This window comes from Cnephaeus nilssonii (genome assembly GCF_951640355.1).
Source record: "Cnephaeus nilssonii genome assembly, chromosome: 18".
NCBI classification, from domain to species: Eukaryota; Metazoa; Chordata; class Mammalia; order Chiroptera; family Vespertilionidae; genus Cnephaeus; species Cnephaeus nilssonii.
Window position 1 is genome coordinate 31,543,852 of NC_137089.1, and position 17,114 is coordinate 31,560,965.

The window sequence follows — 17,114 nt, forward strand, 5'->3', positions numbered from 1 at the left end:
GGGCTTTAAGAAAATGGAATCTTTTCTCAAGTGCCAGAAATCTAACTTCTTGCAGAGTCCTGACTGACTGCTAACACGTGAAATGGCACAGGCAAGAACATACAGAAAGGAAGCGGGAAGGAGGAAACTGCACTCTCTGGATGCTTCACGCTGTACATGGTTATGGTAAAGTTTAGAAGGCAATCTAGATATTCTACCCTGGTGACCTGTATCAGGAAGAAATTCTCACAGACTGTATCGAGCACCAAGTGCAAGTCAGGCACTATTTTACAGATAGGAACCAATGTAATGCTCACAACGTTGTGGGATTAAATATCTTATTATACCAATTTTATAGACGAGGAAACTGAGGCACAGGAAGGTTATATAAATTGCTGAATGTCACACGGCTGGTAAGTGGCAGTGCCAGGATTTGAACTGAGGCAGTCTGACCCAAAGATGTCAATTTTAATAATAATGATATGTAAGGACACTCAGTAAAAGGTAGAGAGGCTTCTTTGGTTAATAGCAGGCTCATTGCCGTCTTTTTTTTTTTTTTTTTTTTTGATAGGTCTGAAGAAGATTGAGGATTAAAGTATAAATAACTCTTTTGGAAAATCTTCCCTCTCATGCATTTTAACTTCTCTAAAAGAGTCATACAAGCTTGCCTTTCATATTTTATTTAACAAACTTATATAATATTTCCTATGTGCCAACTACTAGTCTAAGCAATTCTGGCTCATTTACCCCCATGAGGTAAGGACTATTATTATCCTTGTTTCAGACAAGGAAGCTGGGGTATTTGCTGGCTGAGCCACTGATCAAGTCACTTAATCACTGTGATCCTCCATTTTCCATTTGTGAAACGGGGGTAATAATACTCATTCAGATATTGATTTCTCATACGGAATACGTTTTTATGTCTAATATATTAAACATTTGTAGAAAATGCTTAAACTAAGTGAAATTGAATCACTTATATTGCCACTGGGGGCCAGTGCAAGAAATTTTATCTTTAAAATAAAATCTCAGAAGAAAACATTATATATAATAATTTATCTTTAAAATAAAATCACAGAAAAGATTATATTATATTATATATAATTACATTATAAAAGTAATAACATATAGGACATACAATGATGCATATATGTTAAACATTATAATAACCTCTAAAATATATAGAATATCTAAGTGAGCACTACAATATTTGACCCACCTGTGTGAAAAGACTAACACAAAGATGCAAGCACCACACTAATAGCAAATAGTTCAGCTTTAATAACACTGAAGAGCTTTTGGAAAATAACATTGGAAAGAGTTGATTATATATATATATATATATATATATATATATATATATAATCATATAAATCATAAAATAACATTGGAAAGAGTTGATCATATATATATATATATATATATATATATATATATGATCAACTCTTTCCAATATATATATAATCAACTCTTTCCAATATATATATATAATCAAATCTTATATATATATATATATATGATCAACTCATATATATATATGATCAACTCATATATATATATATGATCAACTCATATATATATGATCAATATATATATGATCAACTCTTTCCAATATATATATAATCAACTCTTTCCAATGTTATTTTATGATTTATATGATCAACTCTTTCCAATGTTATATATATCTACATATCTATCTATCTATCTATCAATAGATAGATAGATAGATAGATAGATAGATAGATAGATATGTAGATATATATATCTCTGCCTAAGGTGGTTTATACTCACTGGATTTTATTTAAATGTATTTTATTGATTTTTTACAGAGAGAAAGGGAGAGGGATAGAAAGTTAGAAACATCGATGAGAGAGAAACATCGATCAGCTGCCTCCTGCACACCCCATACTAGGGATGTGCCTGCAACCAAGGTACATGCCCTAGACCGGAATCGAACCTGGGACCTTTCAGTCCGCAGGTCGATGCTCTATCCACTGAGCCAAACCGGTTAGGGCTATACTCACTGGATTTTAAAACTTACAGCAAGTTCATTACATAGGATCTGCAAGTGTTAGCTTTCTTCGTTGTTCCCATTTGGTAGGTGGCCTTGGGAGAAGAACTCAGGACAAGCACTGTAATTTCTCGGTGGGCAGCATTTGCATCCTGATTTCTGTCGCCACTATTTCCTTGTCTCTATGAGCACTGACCTAAATATATTTCAACCACTGGCAAACCGATCAATAGCTGGTTGTTAAATTCTGTGATTACATTAGCAATGAACAAATTGCTACAGAAAGAGTTTTAGCCAGATTTTACAAAGAAGTGTGAAGAGAACATTTTATAGTCCTAAATTTCTTTTCAAAGAAAATAATCCCTTAGAGCTTTGTAAATGTAAAATACGACGATATGAAAGGTTGTTCATCTTTAGATCCATTTATAGTTGGGAATGATGTGAAAACAGCTTAGCAGCCCATCTTTCTTCTCACACTGTCACCACCCTGTGCACCTCCTCAACACCTCTGGCCTGGCTCTGACAACGGGCTCCTCAGACGCCCCACACCTGCAGTTTCTTACCACTGCTGTCCATCCAGGGAGGCGCCAAGAATGTTTTCCGACAACACTGCCTTGAGTGAAAACAGCCGGTGAGTTTTTAGAATCCATCACATCAAGCCCACAGACCTTTGATTGGTTTTTGAAGTCTTTGGTCAAATCTCCCAACTTAAAATATCTCACCTGCTTTCCAATATGTGTTTCTCTATTCTCTTTACTTGTCCAAATCATGACCATCTTTCAAACCCTGACTACAGTCTTACCTTTCCCACTAAGTTTTGTCAACTTCCATACCAGATTACTGTAATCTCCTCCAACTAGACATCCCTGAGGGGTTCACGTCCAGGAAAAGTAAACTGAGCACTTTGCTTGTCTCTCTGTAATCACTTCATGTCTCACTCTAATTGTCTCCTACCTATTCATGTATATTTTTTTCTGTAGTTTACAAGCTCCTAAGAACAGTGACCATGCCTTATCAATCACTTGAGCCCTTTCAAACATTTAGACCATGGTAAGACTTAAAATGTACACTGATGGATGTCATTCTGGATACATGACAGCTCAAAATAAGAAGGGAAGAAGCTCCTTATTTCTCAAAGGAATGAGTAAATGCCAATCTAGTTGACCCTTCCAACTCTACTAGAATTCTATTCCAACTTTATAGTGTATCAAACTCTGGCTCCTGGAATCCAGCCAGAGATCAAAGCCTTGAAACAGGATGTTTACAATCGGTTTAAACTCCAAATCTTTCTCCAAGACCACTGTGGCTTAAAAAAATGGGTTTAATGTCAATTTAATGTTAGAATCAACATTATAAACTAGACGTATGCTGTTCAATATAGTAGTTTTACAAGGAATATGGGGCTACTTTAAAAATAATTAAAATATAATAAAATAAAAATTAGCCTTTCATTCACACACACTAGCCACATTTAGAACACTCAGTAGCCAGTGGCTACTGTTATTGGACGGTATGGATAATGGAAAAGCCATTAGCACAGAAAGCTCCACTGGACAGTGCTGAAGCCTATCTGAACTCTTACCAAGACCTGGATTAGCTTGGAGTAGCTTTTTACTTACAGTATAAAGTGCTAGGACCAATTCTGTGAGTAGGCAAAGTAGGTGCCCACCTCACAATGTGGTTTGAGAGGTTTTGGGAAGGCTCACAGCCCTTGCTAGGTTCTCCTGGCCAAGAACTAGAACAGCAGGTTAGCGCTTCATCCCCTTAGTGTAGGCCAATCAGGGCCCCTCTGCCTTATGTTAAATGATCCAAGGGAAATACCATGCCTACGGGGAAATATGGAAGCTCGGTTTGGAGCATTCAGTTGGGTGGGGACAGCATAAAGAAACACTGGATGAGCTGAAGCTCCTGAGAGGTTAAGAGGAAAGCACAGTGGAGGAAGGGTCTGGAAAGTGGTGTGTTTCACAGGTGTGACTAGGTCCAGTCCTGAGCACCATTTGAGAATGGAGGGATTGCCAAGGATGGCAAATCTTGGATAATCCCAGATGCATGTTCACTAAAGTTGTGCAAGCATCTCTTAAAGAGTAAATGGTGTATGGAGAAGGTCCTAGGAATGCTAAGTAGGTAAGTTATAGAAAGGAAAAGTTTGGGCACTTAAATTATATGTTTGAATATCTCATTATCCCTCCTACGGCCAACTTCATTAGCACTATGAGGAAGGACCAGAGCGGATAAAACTGGTATTTTATGCACTGTATGTACTCTTCCTCTCTTCAGTGAATGTGGGTGCCTACTGACTCATAAACTGGGTCTGAAGACTTAGCCCCAAAGAACATCCTGTGATTGTTCAAGGTGACTGTTTTGAAGTACATTATTCAGATTTACAGATTTAGTGTGTTTGTTAAGAGTCCATTCTCTACTTTATGGAGTCACAGTTAATAGTCCCAAGGTAAATATAGACAAACAAATATAACATGAAACACTGGGACAGTAGTGCTGAGTTTTCCACCACTGCTAGTACTGCGGATGGACTCTCCCCTCTTGGCCAACCAGCTGCCTGCCAGTCCTTAGAAATCTTACCCTATTATGGCATTAGGCTCCAGGCTCCATTCCCTAAAAACACCACTGTGGGGTTTCTTTCAACTCTACTTCACACACAGGAAAACCTTCCCGTGAAATCATTCAAGTTGATATATCTCCAAATGGCTTAGGTAAGTGATCATATGAAACTTTTTTTTTTAAATCAGAAGCAACATAATATGAAGAAGTTAATAAATGTGTTCATTGTGAATATGACAGCATTGTTCAGCGATTTGTAAAAATACAATAGAGTTAGTTAGACTGTTAAGTGATTGAAGAACGGAAACGAAAGAACACTAACTCAAAGTCATTGTTAACCCTGGAGAGAGTTTTATGATGTGGTAAAAAGCTCTGCCCTTAGCCATATGCCACTGGAAAGATGTTCCAGTACTTGTGATATAGACAGAGAAATTAAGTTTTGGATGCCATAAATAACAGAAGGAAAGATTATATAATAAATCAGGGATGTTCAAAAATATAGATCCCTGGACTCTGGGAATGTAATCTGTGCTAGTTTGCTTGATGAAATGCATTCCCACTAAATTTGAGAAACACAAGAACATCAGAAGATTCTGAATCCAACAGGTCCAATACACTGAAACACATTAATGGGAATACATTTTGATTGTAAGAATTATACCTCCAAAATGAAAATACTTTTGTTGCTTCCTTATTATGTAAATTTGTGGAATTTGAGAGTGGAAATAGGGTAGAAAGCAAGTTTAATAGCAGTTCCTGTTCAGATGGGAAGTCTTGCTCGTGGGGAGGAATCCCGCACTAGATGAGAGGTAGCACATTTTAAGATAACTTTTTATCTGAAAGCCAGTAAGATGGTTAGACTTTATAAGAGAACAGTCAGTGTCAAAGAGTATTTCGTACTTTGGGTTATAAATATGCATAATCAAACATGTCATGAATTGATTTTGCCTAGACTTAAATATAAAATGGAAAAGTGCTTCAGGATTTTACAGGACTTCTGGAGAACATCTTCCATAGCTTTAAACCTATTTCTAGTTTCAGAGTGCTGCGTTATTACAGTGCAGAGGTTCTCGCATTAAATTCCACCTTGCCCCCCACCACTATGTCCTTTGCCCCCCACCACAAATGGGTAAACAGATTCTTACCACGGAAATGGAGTTGGTAAGCAGTGCTCCGTCCTGTCCCAGCATGTTGGACACGGTGATTTCAGGTAGGTCCATGTTTTGTGGATGAAATGGTAGCAGGCCATTATGGTTCATTGGGTGACACAGAGAGTGGTAGCCAGTTTCAACTTCATTCAGGTGCACCAGCGAGTGGTCGGGGAGGGAAGGAGGAGTGATTGGTGGGATGTTGAAGTCCTCACTTTCCAGGCTCGGACCAGGGTAGGACTGCAAAGACACAAAGTGATATTACTGCCAATCATTGCTTCCTTTTTTCTCATTATGAACAAACTCACACACCCCCTTCAGATATTATTACAGGCAGCATTATGGATTTGGCAAAGACATTCCAAACACTCAGATTATCCTGCTGCAATTTCACTATTATGCACGGAAGAAAATTGCCTCAAAGGCACATCCACTTCTCATGCAAGGAGTGCTTCCATTAGGCAGTTTTATTTTTCAGGAAACTGAACACAAACAGATTTCAAAAGTCCCATTAAATTTTTCCAGAGTTTTAATCTAGCTTAATACCTTTTCCCTAAGAATTGTGGGGAAGGAAGGCAATTTATAAAGTTAATGTTTGATCCAACATGTTTCATAGGACTCCCTACTGCTCAGATCATGAGATGTAATAAAACGAATTCCAGAAGTTCTGGGGCAATTTGCTTTTGGGTTTTGAAAAGCTGCATGCTCACAACTGGCGAAGGGCAAGTAATTAGTAAGGAAACAACTTAAGAAATATGGCATAAGTGTGATTGCATAGAAAGTTTAAGATGTGGAAAAAAATTTCACTAAAAACGATTTTTATCACAAAAATTATATCATCAAAGCAAAAATGAAGATAGCTCTATGTCTGACTATTCAATTTATCTAATTTATAAAAGTTAGTGTTTAGTTTTCATCAATAATATTGCCGTCACTTAAATTCAGTTCAGCCAATTCTGAAAGGCAAAATTAACACAAATTTTCTATAATACTAGTTCGGAAATAAAAGTCAATCAGTGAAATAACAACACAGGTAGGACTTTTTGACATAGAAAGTAACTTTAGATAAAAGAGGAAGGGAGGGAGCAAAAAGGGAAGGAAAGATTACATGAAGAAACCCCTGTCTAAAAATGGGACACGGCAAATACTGAAAATCTGAGAAAGAACTGAATAATAAAATATTGCTATCAATTAACGTCAAGACACAGTGATATTGAGCAGGTATCCTGGTATGAAAGGAAACAATTTTGGTCCAGATAATTTTTGCAAAGCCTGTCTTTCAAATTAAGCGAGTCTTCACAGTGTTTGAGTGCATGGGTAACAAGGACTCGTTTGTCTCAGCACAGCGCCTGCTGAAGTGTGCAAGATTTGAAATGAGCAGGCAGAGGGTAGGAGCCAAAGAAAGTAGTGTAAGGTATTCATTGGGTGTTCAGCCAATAAGCTTCATGCTCCTGTGTCCAAGAGCCTGGGGTTATTTTTTCCAGATGGCGTCTATTTGTCTAACAGAAAGAAAATCTTCAAGTTGCACTTGCTAAATGTTGTACAACTTTTGATATATTTGCTTAGGTGCTGTCAGAAGACATGATGAAATGAAGAGCTACTTGGAACATCTGGAATTGAGACCTGGTCACACAGAGGCACGTGTAGGTTACAGACTGGGGGTATATGAAGGAACGGTTTGATTCATCTGCAGATCGTTTCTCTGAAATAGCTAAAGTTCTGCTAAAAACACAAACAAAATCGCCAGCTCTAAAAGTTCAATCATTACTTAACCAAATTTTCCTCTTCACAATGTATCTCTCTCCTCTGAAAAACATATTAGTGCTCTATGTCAAAATTATGAGTTTGATTAAATTTTCACTGTGTCATATATTTTAGACCTTGTGCCTTATAGATCTAAACCATCAGTTCTGGTACAAATATTCATATAAGAAGCATAAAAGATGTGAAATTGGGGGCGGGGGCGTGGAAGAGAGAGGAAACATGTTTATTAATGTTGATTTAATATAAAGCACTGTATTGAGTCACTGACGATGTCTTTATTTAATCCTTACAATAATCCTTTGTGTAGCTATTATTACCCTGATTTCCTGAAGAGAAAATTGAGGCTCAGAAATTAAATACCTTGCACTAGGCAGATAAACAATCAACACATTACATATGAGGGATGAATATATGAAGGAGGAAGGCATTTTTATGCTGTAATACTTACATAAGTATTTTAATTGCTACTATTTTATTATGTAGAATGATATAAACTCAACTGTTTCTGAGAAACAAAATTTTATAATTTAAGAATTGGTATTAACATTAATATCAGATCTTTTCTTGTCCCAAATTCCATCCAATGCCACCCCACTAAAATATTTACTCTCTATGAGCACAAGAAATAACTTGTCTTTTTGTCAACATTTTAAAGGCTGAACTCATTGATACATATATTTAAAGAAGTGAATTGGTGTCTCTTTGAAACTTTCCTGGATAAGGCACAATTAATGCCAGCAATAAAGGAGAAAGATGTTTTCAATTTTATAAATGTCATTAAACCTCTGAAATATCCATGGATATTCTACCCATGGTATACCATAACATTGCATTCTAGAATTTTTCCAGTAGTTACATCTTAATTTGTGGTGTTCTAAAGGAAGGTTTAATTGGTATCAATTTACATTCAGTGATAACAATTATGCTGCAATTGAACTAAGCTATATGGTTTATCTTCATGTAATCACACATTAATGTTATTTAATCCATGCATTTATACACCAAGACCACAGATTCCACAACTTAACCAGTAATAGGTAGTTACGTGGATCAAGGATTTTAACAACATAAGGTTACCTAATAGTTTCTGTTCTTTACGTTCAAAGTCATGGCATGCCATGAGCCTATTACAGTGTAACTGATGCCATATAAAAGTATCATGGCAATTGTCTAAATGTCAAAATGTCACATAATCTATAAAAACTTCAATGCTAGACTAATTGCTAATTCCTCAACATTGAGTTCTATGGCATGCCATCTTTATTTTGATTTTTAAAAACTTAATAGAAATGTTTGACTTAATAGTAAGTTATATATTAGAGACAATTTGCAGTTTTTGGCGGAATGTATTAAATAGGATATGATTCAATATTTTTCCTTATTTTCTGTGAAGCTGCCTGGTTAGAATCAGCGTTCAGCGTTTGTTGAATGAATTAACAAATGAATCACTAAATGAATGAATTCATGAGTGAAGGAATGTTAAAATGACTCTTTAAAAGCAGTGGTTCTCAACCTTCCTAATGCCGCGACCCTTTAATACAGTTCCTCATGTTGTGGTGACCCCCAACCATAAAATTATTTTCATTGCTACTTCATAACTGTCATTTTGCTACTGTTATGGATCGTAATGTACATATCTGTGTTTCCCGATGGTCTTAGGCTCTACAGCAGCGGTTCTCAACCTGTGGGTCGCGACAGGTGGGTCTTGACAGGTTGAGAACCGCTTAGCAGGGTCGCCTAAGACCATCAGAAAACACAGATATTTACATTACGATTCATTAACAGTAGCAAAATTACAGTTATGAAGTAGCAACGAAAATAATTTTATGATTGGGGGTCACCACAACATGAGGAAATGTATTAAAGGGTCGCGGCATTAGGAAGGTTGAGAACCACTGCTTTAAAGGAACAAAGTTTGTGAGTATATACCAGTGTTATACCATGGGCTTGAATAAACATCTTGTATTCCCAAGACTTTGCAAGGTCAGTTCACAACATGGTATGTAATGTTCATCTCTCAGCATGTCAGGAAGCAAAAAATATCCTATGAGACATGTAAAGGCTTAAGCAGCCGGAAGATGGCTGGGGCAGAGAAGTTTGGTGTCCTTCGCTGGCCATAGGTGTGTCGCCTTAAAATGGCTTGCACCTGCCCTGTCCAGTTTGGCTCAGTGGATAGAGTGTTGGCCTGCGGACTGAAAGGCCCCAGGTTCGATTCCGGTCAAGGGCATGTACCTTGGTTGCAGGCACATTCCCAGTGGGAGGTGTGCAGGAGGCAGCTGATCGATGTTTCTCTCTTATCGATGTCTCTAACTCTCTATCCCTCTCCCTTCCTCTCTGTAAAAAATCAATAAAATATATATATTTTTAAAAATGGCTTGCACCTATCATTCTATAGGGTCCCAGAGGTCCCAGAGGGTTCGGGTCCTCCTGGCTCTCAGAAGGTGTTGAAGCCTAGTCCCCACTGCAGGTAGAATGTCAGCAAGGACTTGGTGGGAGCCTTGGTTCCCTATCAGGTCTGATGGCCCACGGCTGGCCATTAGCAAGGGCCTAATTAGACAAGTGGGCAGAGAGGGCCTGGGAGGGTACTCTGGTCATAGAAACAGGAACATTGGTGATGAGGCCCGAGGCTCAGTAGTCAGAGAAGGTGACACAATGGGCCTTCTGTGCTTGTCTACTGACTCGGGGTTCTTTTCTGACTTGGGCTTATTCTCCTCCTGCAAGTTTCAGTGAGGCCAGGAGTTGAAAGGTTCTTTCGTTTTCCAACTCTCTTAGGACCAAAGATCAATTATCCTACCCAATACCCTTGCCTACCCCATGAGACACAGAAGGAGGTTGTTGTTGTTGTTGTTCTGTTTTTAAGCTGAGTTAGGGACCCCCAACGAGTCAATCCATGCCCTCTGAGGATCTATGCTGAATGCTTGAAGGTATGGACCTTCAAGATGGTCTCATCTTTCTTATCACCCTTTTACCCTTCCCAGTTTAGAGATCAGACTTTTACCAGCAGTCTGAGCCATACAGCTTCCCTTCTCCCCAAGTAAAAGTTAGTGTTGACCATCTACACAAATTGAGAGAAAATATTTAGGAATTACGGTATGAAATTCAAGCTAATACTTTTAATGCTATCTTGGATCTTCACCATGTTAATGAAAGGTAAATTGCAAATAAACATGCAAAGTGGTTTGCTCGAAAATACAGCCAGTCTGCATGATCCAAATGATTAAAAAACTTAAAATTATATTATTGCTACATAACCAGATTCTCCCTGATCTTAAGCTACTCACTGGTCCTAGACACAGGAGAGTCTCATCCTATTGCTGGTGCTGGGATATATCATACACTGTGCACCCCTGTGTGTCCAGGGAGCAGGAGGCAAGGGTCATGGAACATGGGTGGGAGTGGGCTGTACTATCACAATATTTGGCTAATTCTGGAATATATATATGAACTTTTCAGGGCCACAAGGGGACTGCGGGAAGCATTAAAGTAGTAATTTCAAAATATAGCATAATCTTCCTAAAGAGAGTATTTTTCTAGTTCTAAATAATAGATTCAATGACTATCTCAAGTAATTTTCTTAAGTGCTTACCATAGGCATTCGCATAGTGAGCTTATAAAGTGCGACATCTTTCTTGATGAGGAGGAGACAGATTTTGGTCTGGTTGAGGGGCCTCATAACGAACCCCTGAGTGACTGAGAAGGACGGCCACAGAGCATGTCGGGAAGAAGTGAGGCTCTGGAGTCCAACAGAAAGGGGCTGCAGCCCGGTTCTTTGAAGCATTCATTTGCATGAATTCTTAGGCAAGTTTCTCACTCCTGGTGAGCCAAAGTTTCAAAATTTGCTTCATGGGGTTCTTATGAGCATTGAAAACAAAAACCTAAGATAGGTAAAGAGCCCAATAATATATGTCTGCCACAAAGAAAGTTCTTACAAATGGCAGCTTTAGCATAGCTGCAGTTATTGTTAAATGGGCTTATATATGCCATAGACGGGGTCATAGCCAAGAAAGACAACTATGGACAGCACCGGAGAGAACTCAGACCTCATTAGAAAGGAATTTCAGTATACTTGCCATTGATCAGACCTCTCATACGGAAGCAAGGTGTACATAACATATTCACCTAGTTGCTCCCCACAAACAGCTAAGATACAATTTCTCCTTTATTTTAAAGAGGTTAAATTATAGTTTTGAAATGAAAGGATAAAAAGATGGTGGAAAATGGCAAACCGATGAAGGAGGACAATGAACTCACGTCCAATGTGCCACAACGCTGCTTTTGCAGAGAATTCTGCTGGCAGATCAGCAACTCGGGCTGAGCAGTTCCTGACAGTTCCACTCCGATCCACCCAGGCAAAAGGCTAATGAATTTGTGAACCAGAATTTCAGTGTCTAAGTTTGCAACAAAAACTATACTTTCTTGCTGTCTTGTGTCTGTAGGAAGGCTACCTTCCCTGGGAGATTCCTGGCAAGGAAGTCAAACTGCTAATCAGATGGATCATTTATCAGACAAGAACCCAGAGACGGGGTTAAGAAAGTAACAGCGGGTCCTTCCAGTGTGTTTTGATTTGACCTGTTTGGAAGCTTTTCCAGCCATTAGGTTGAAGTCATTGTCCTTCCCCATGTCCAGCCTGCCCCAGGCCCCCCTCCCCGCTTCGGTGAAAAAGGAAAGCACATTTCTCACCTGGTTTCTGGAAGACCTCATTCTCCCTGTCTGTTTAATTACACACTCACATTCCTTTTTAATCGTATTGCTTTACATATTCCATGACCTGAGTATCCTGTTTACATTATTTTCTCTTTTTTTGCAATCCACATGTCCTTTGGCTATAGCCTGTTCTTATTTTTTATTCTTATTCTACATTATTACATCTGGAAGTGGGATGTTAATTAGGCTGATTTTTCTTTGGACCACAGAAAATTCTTGTTTTCATACTGTCTAAAGAGTGTGTTAATATATGCTGACCAGGAACAAATAATGGGTAATTTCTTTTGGCCTTTGCCTTTTCTTTTCTTTTTTAAAATCTAGTTTCTCCACCAGAGGAACCTTGCATTTGTGGGTCGCTGTCCACATATTGCAATCATTATATAGAGCATTCAATCTTTGGTGACAAGAAGTCCCATAACTCAGAAGAATTTAAAAATATCATCTTGTACATATCTTTAAATTATGTGATGGCTTCATGCAATCATGCATACACTAAAATATGGCTATGGTTATAACATTGTAAAATATGTTTCTCATATAGCTCTTTATTTGAAAGATAAATAAATAGCACTGCCATCAAACATACACAAAATGCCTTAATTTTTAATCTGCAACATAATTCCTGAAAGTTCATGATAGAAAAATGCCAATGTTTAAACATGTTTCATCTTCTATTATTGAAAATTCTTGTAGCATGATTCAAAGAACTGAATAGAAAGCAAAGTAAACTAAGGAATTCATTAGATAAATAATAAACTTCCTCTGTATGTTTTCAGAAGTTGATATTGCATGTAATAGTGATTTCTCTCAAAAGAATTTAAACAGCATCTCCTTTTTCTTTTGAGAAGACTTTTAGAAGTAGGTAGTTTTCAGATTCTTTTGTCTCTGCATGAACAAGGGTTGATCGCTTGAGACTATAATGTATTACTGTGGAAAGCTTCAGTCTGTTACATAAATCATTTTAACACTCAGCAAGAATTGTCCAACAGTGCCATTGATGTGCTCAAACCAATGATCCTGCAAACAATTTTTTTGTCTTTCTTCACGTGTTGCACAATAGCAATAAATCATCTTCATTTAAAAACACACAATGTACTAATTTTTCAAGCAACAGTTATCAAAATGCAATTTTTTTGGAAGAAAGTGCATTTATTTTATTTGTGCTCATTAACGTTGGTACACTGTGTTGAGTAAAAGGCAATGAGTGCCTCGTTTTCCATAGACGCATTTGCTGTGCACCTACTATGCGTAAGGCATCTGCAAAGTGTGACTTGAGATCCAAACAATTACAAGATGCAGTTTGTTACAAAGGAAGTGAATTAGAAGAGATATAAGTATCTCGGTTCCCAATAAATAGCATGCTCAAAAGTGTCACGCTCAGTAATATCAGAGTGTAAATAAAAGAGGAATGATGTGAAGCTGGGATGATGAAGGGATTGTTGTAAACAGATTTACCCTGATAACAGGGCCTGAAGATCAGACACTTCTGCTGCAGTGCACTAAGTGATCAAGGGAGGACCACAAAACTGACAAATGAAGGACTCCAGACAATGAAGCAAGGAGGTTCAACCGCAAGGTGAGGTCGTTAATCTTCAAGAAAATGTCAAGGGCAAGATTGGTTTTACCAATCAAAAAAAAAAAAAAGGAAAGAAAAGACACACACACACACACACAAACTGTGGGGTACTGGACCCAATGCAAGCCTTTACTGGGCCTCATTTTTTATTGGATTATGGTTTTTTAAAGCCAGGGAACAAAGTTTGAATGGGATCAGAAAACAGTGTTAACTTGATGCCGCCCCAGAGAATGTCTGACATTGGGCTAGGATTGGATGAACTTGGACCCTTGAGGTGCGATGAAAGGGCTGAAGCTTTGAGGATCCGGGGGTATCCAGGCAGGAAGCCAAGTACTCTCAGGGCAGGGGCGGGTGGGCAGCCCAGTGCACACTCCTGTGAATCATGAGCCATGCCAGGCCCGCCTCTCTAGGGACTTCCAGAAAAGTCCTTAACATTTACATATAGACCTTGCTCCTGCCACTAATTCATTCATGACACTGAAATGGGGAAGAGATGTGTTTCCTCACAGTATTATTTGGGGTATACACGAGTCTCCGAAGTGTAGTTTTAGGGGATATTTTAAAACTAAGTGTTGTGTGCAGTTGTTATAAGGACCTGGCTAAAAAAAAACAAAACAAAAACCCCCTAAAAAAATCCACACACATAAAAAAAAGAAAACCCAAACAAACAAACAAAACAAGCTTCTGGGAAACAAATAATGTACTCCCCCCACAACCCACAACCCATGCACGGGTGATTAGGGAGAGTAGGCAGAAGAGCAGGAGTTACTTCTGAAACCCTAATGGGGGTCCAAGTATGTTCTTCTGGCAATAGGTCATCATTCCATATGCAGTGTTCAAAGGGGATAATTCAGCCATTTACATTTAATTGTTTGGCATACAATTCTATGCATAAATGCAGTCTACACTTTTTTTAGGATTCCAAATGTTTTCAATTCTCACATTCAGTTCAAATATTCTGAGATTTAGTTTTATCCTTTTTTTGCTTTATTTTATAAATAATCCATGTTAGCCAGAAAATATACATGAAAAACACAAAACAAACAAACAAAAAAACACACCACTCTTAATCCTACTATTCTGGGGGGAAAAACTCAAACTCTTAAGACATGTGTATCTTTCAAGATTTTTTTCCATTCATATTTGCTATTTCGTTTTGTTTTTAAAAATAAAAGTCAGAAATGAAACATGGAGCTAGAAATGCTACATGCAAATCTCAATTCATGTCTCCATATAAGTAGTTACTTAATTCCTCTAAGCCTCAGTTTCCAATTCATTAAGGGTATATCAGAATTATATAAGATAATATAAATAATCTGAGTAATATACTGCCTCATAAAAGAATCTGTAAATGTTAGCTACATTACTATTACACCATCATACAATTTAATCTGATCACTTAAAATGGATCATGAATAATTTTCATGTCAATTAATATCATCTACATTATTGTCTAATTAGCTGCAAGTTATATCATTGTGTGCATGTCCTATAATTTATTCTATTAGTTTCCTATTACCAAAATTTAGGGTGTTTTTTATTTTTCCCTGTTAAGAAGCTTGCTGTGATAAATAACCTAATGCATTTTTTCCTTAAGATGATGATCTAGAGTACTATATTTATGTTCAAATGGAATCACAGAATATTCACTCAAGAGAAGACCTCAGAGACTATGCCCCCGTTTTACAGATGAGCAAATTGAGGCCCAAAGAGATTAAATGATTTGCTTGTATTTAGAGAACTAGTTGGGCAGAGAGGAAACCCATACCATCATTATAAATTTGTTTTTTACATTTAGTAATTAAATAAAATGCATTTTCAAAAATCATCACCCCAGGATACGTTTATTGGTTTTTAGAGAGAGAAGGGGTGGAGAAAGAGAGAGAAATATCAATGTGATAGAGAAACATCGATTGGTTTTTTTCCTCATACACCCCCAACTGGGGATGGAACCTGCTGCCTGGGTATATGCCCTGACTGGGAATTGAACCAAGATCCTTCAGTGTATGGGAAGATGCTCCAACCAATTGAGCCCCACCGGTCGGGGCCATTGGATCTTAATATACTATTTTAAAATACTTAACTGCTTTTGAGCTTTAATAAATTACATATTTTAAAAACCTGGAGTTAAATTGAGTTTTGCTTGTGGTCAGGTTCTATTTGCTAAATCACATGCAGCAGACAACAGGGAGTTGAACTTCCAGTGTTGGCCTATTTTTCTATGGACGTAATTCACATGTAAACTAAAAAATACATGCTATGGCCATTCTTTTCCGTTTTGCCTGTTGTGTAGAAATCTGTAAATGTTGGCCTCGTTAACTCACATCCTTCACAAAGGAGCCAGATTAGCGGAGGAGGGGTCCTAAGCAGATGGCCTGGTCTCTTGGTCTGGCTCTGCCCGGGAATACGTGGCCGGGAAAAGGAAAGGGAGAGAGGCTCCCGTTTCTGCTCGTCACATTCATGCAATTCCTGCTCTGGACCATTTACCATGGACCCACTGACGGGGATATTTGAGGGTCATCCCGCTTCCTAAATTTTTTGCTATAAAGAAAGCTGAGAGGGAAGTACAGCTGAAGGTGGGGACATAGAAGAAAAACGTGTTGAGTAACTGGAGACCATTTCCTGTTTGGTGAAGATCAAATCTGTCATCCTTGAGTTACCGGGAAGTGGGGTCCTCGGGGAAGAAGGGCAGGAAGAGTGAGCCACCGTCTATGAAAAGACCTCCCGTACTTGGTTAACCTTCCGGAGGAGAAAGAGAAAAACGCCACAGGTGGGAAAAGCCCTGGACCCGGACAAGAAAAATCGTGAGAATACAGAGGCAGCAGTGGTGGCAAAGTTTGGAAAAGGCTGGAAAAGAAGAGCAGGAAGGAATCGCTGGTCTGGATGAAAGAAACCAGGGAGAGCAAATAAACCCCTCACCTTGTACAGCTTTTATGTGTGTTTGAACAGAAATTAAATTGCTGCTCTTGCAGGTAAAAGATGGTCATAGAGCTACAATTTCATCCGCACACACGTTAGTTAACACATTGTAGTTATCTCAATACTCACAAGGATTGAGGTTAGGACGTCAACATTCCAAATTAAAATGAAGCCTGGCTGACCAAGGATGGAGTGTGATGTATTCCCAGGCCTGAATCCTAGCTCTGATACTAGTAGGTACTTTTTTTTTTTTATGTTTTTCCCATCTCTCTACCTCTCTCATCATTGCTGAATTATTGGAAGGATTAAGTGGGGAAAAAACCCCACCTTTGCTTAGTTCCTTGCCAGACACAGGTAGTTGCCAACTGACAGCTATTATTATTGTTAGGGATCTAATTCATTCATTACACTGTGGGTAAGGGGGATGCTAACCTACACTCCCAGCCAAGCAGTA

The 17,114-nt window shown here is 38.2% G+C and overlaps 1 protein-coding gene across 1 annotated transcript in view; it reads right to left on the minus strand.

Annotated features, from left to right (window-relative positions):
• TOX (thymocyte selection associated high mobility group box) overlaps nt 1-17,114 on the minus strand; it is a gene marked incomplete at its 5' end in the record, with an annotated part of 311,293 nt that overhangs the window by 132,989 nt on the left and 161,190 nt on the right. The window contains one exon of the mRNA XM_079796582.1: nt 5,695-5,937. Coding sequence (XP_079652708.1) covers nt 5,695-5,937 — 243 coding nt within the window. The remainder of the gene's footprint in view (nt 1-5,694; nt 5,938-17,114) is intronic.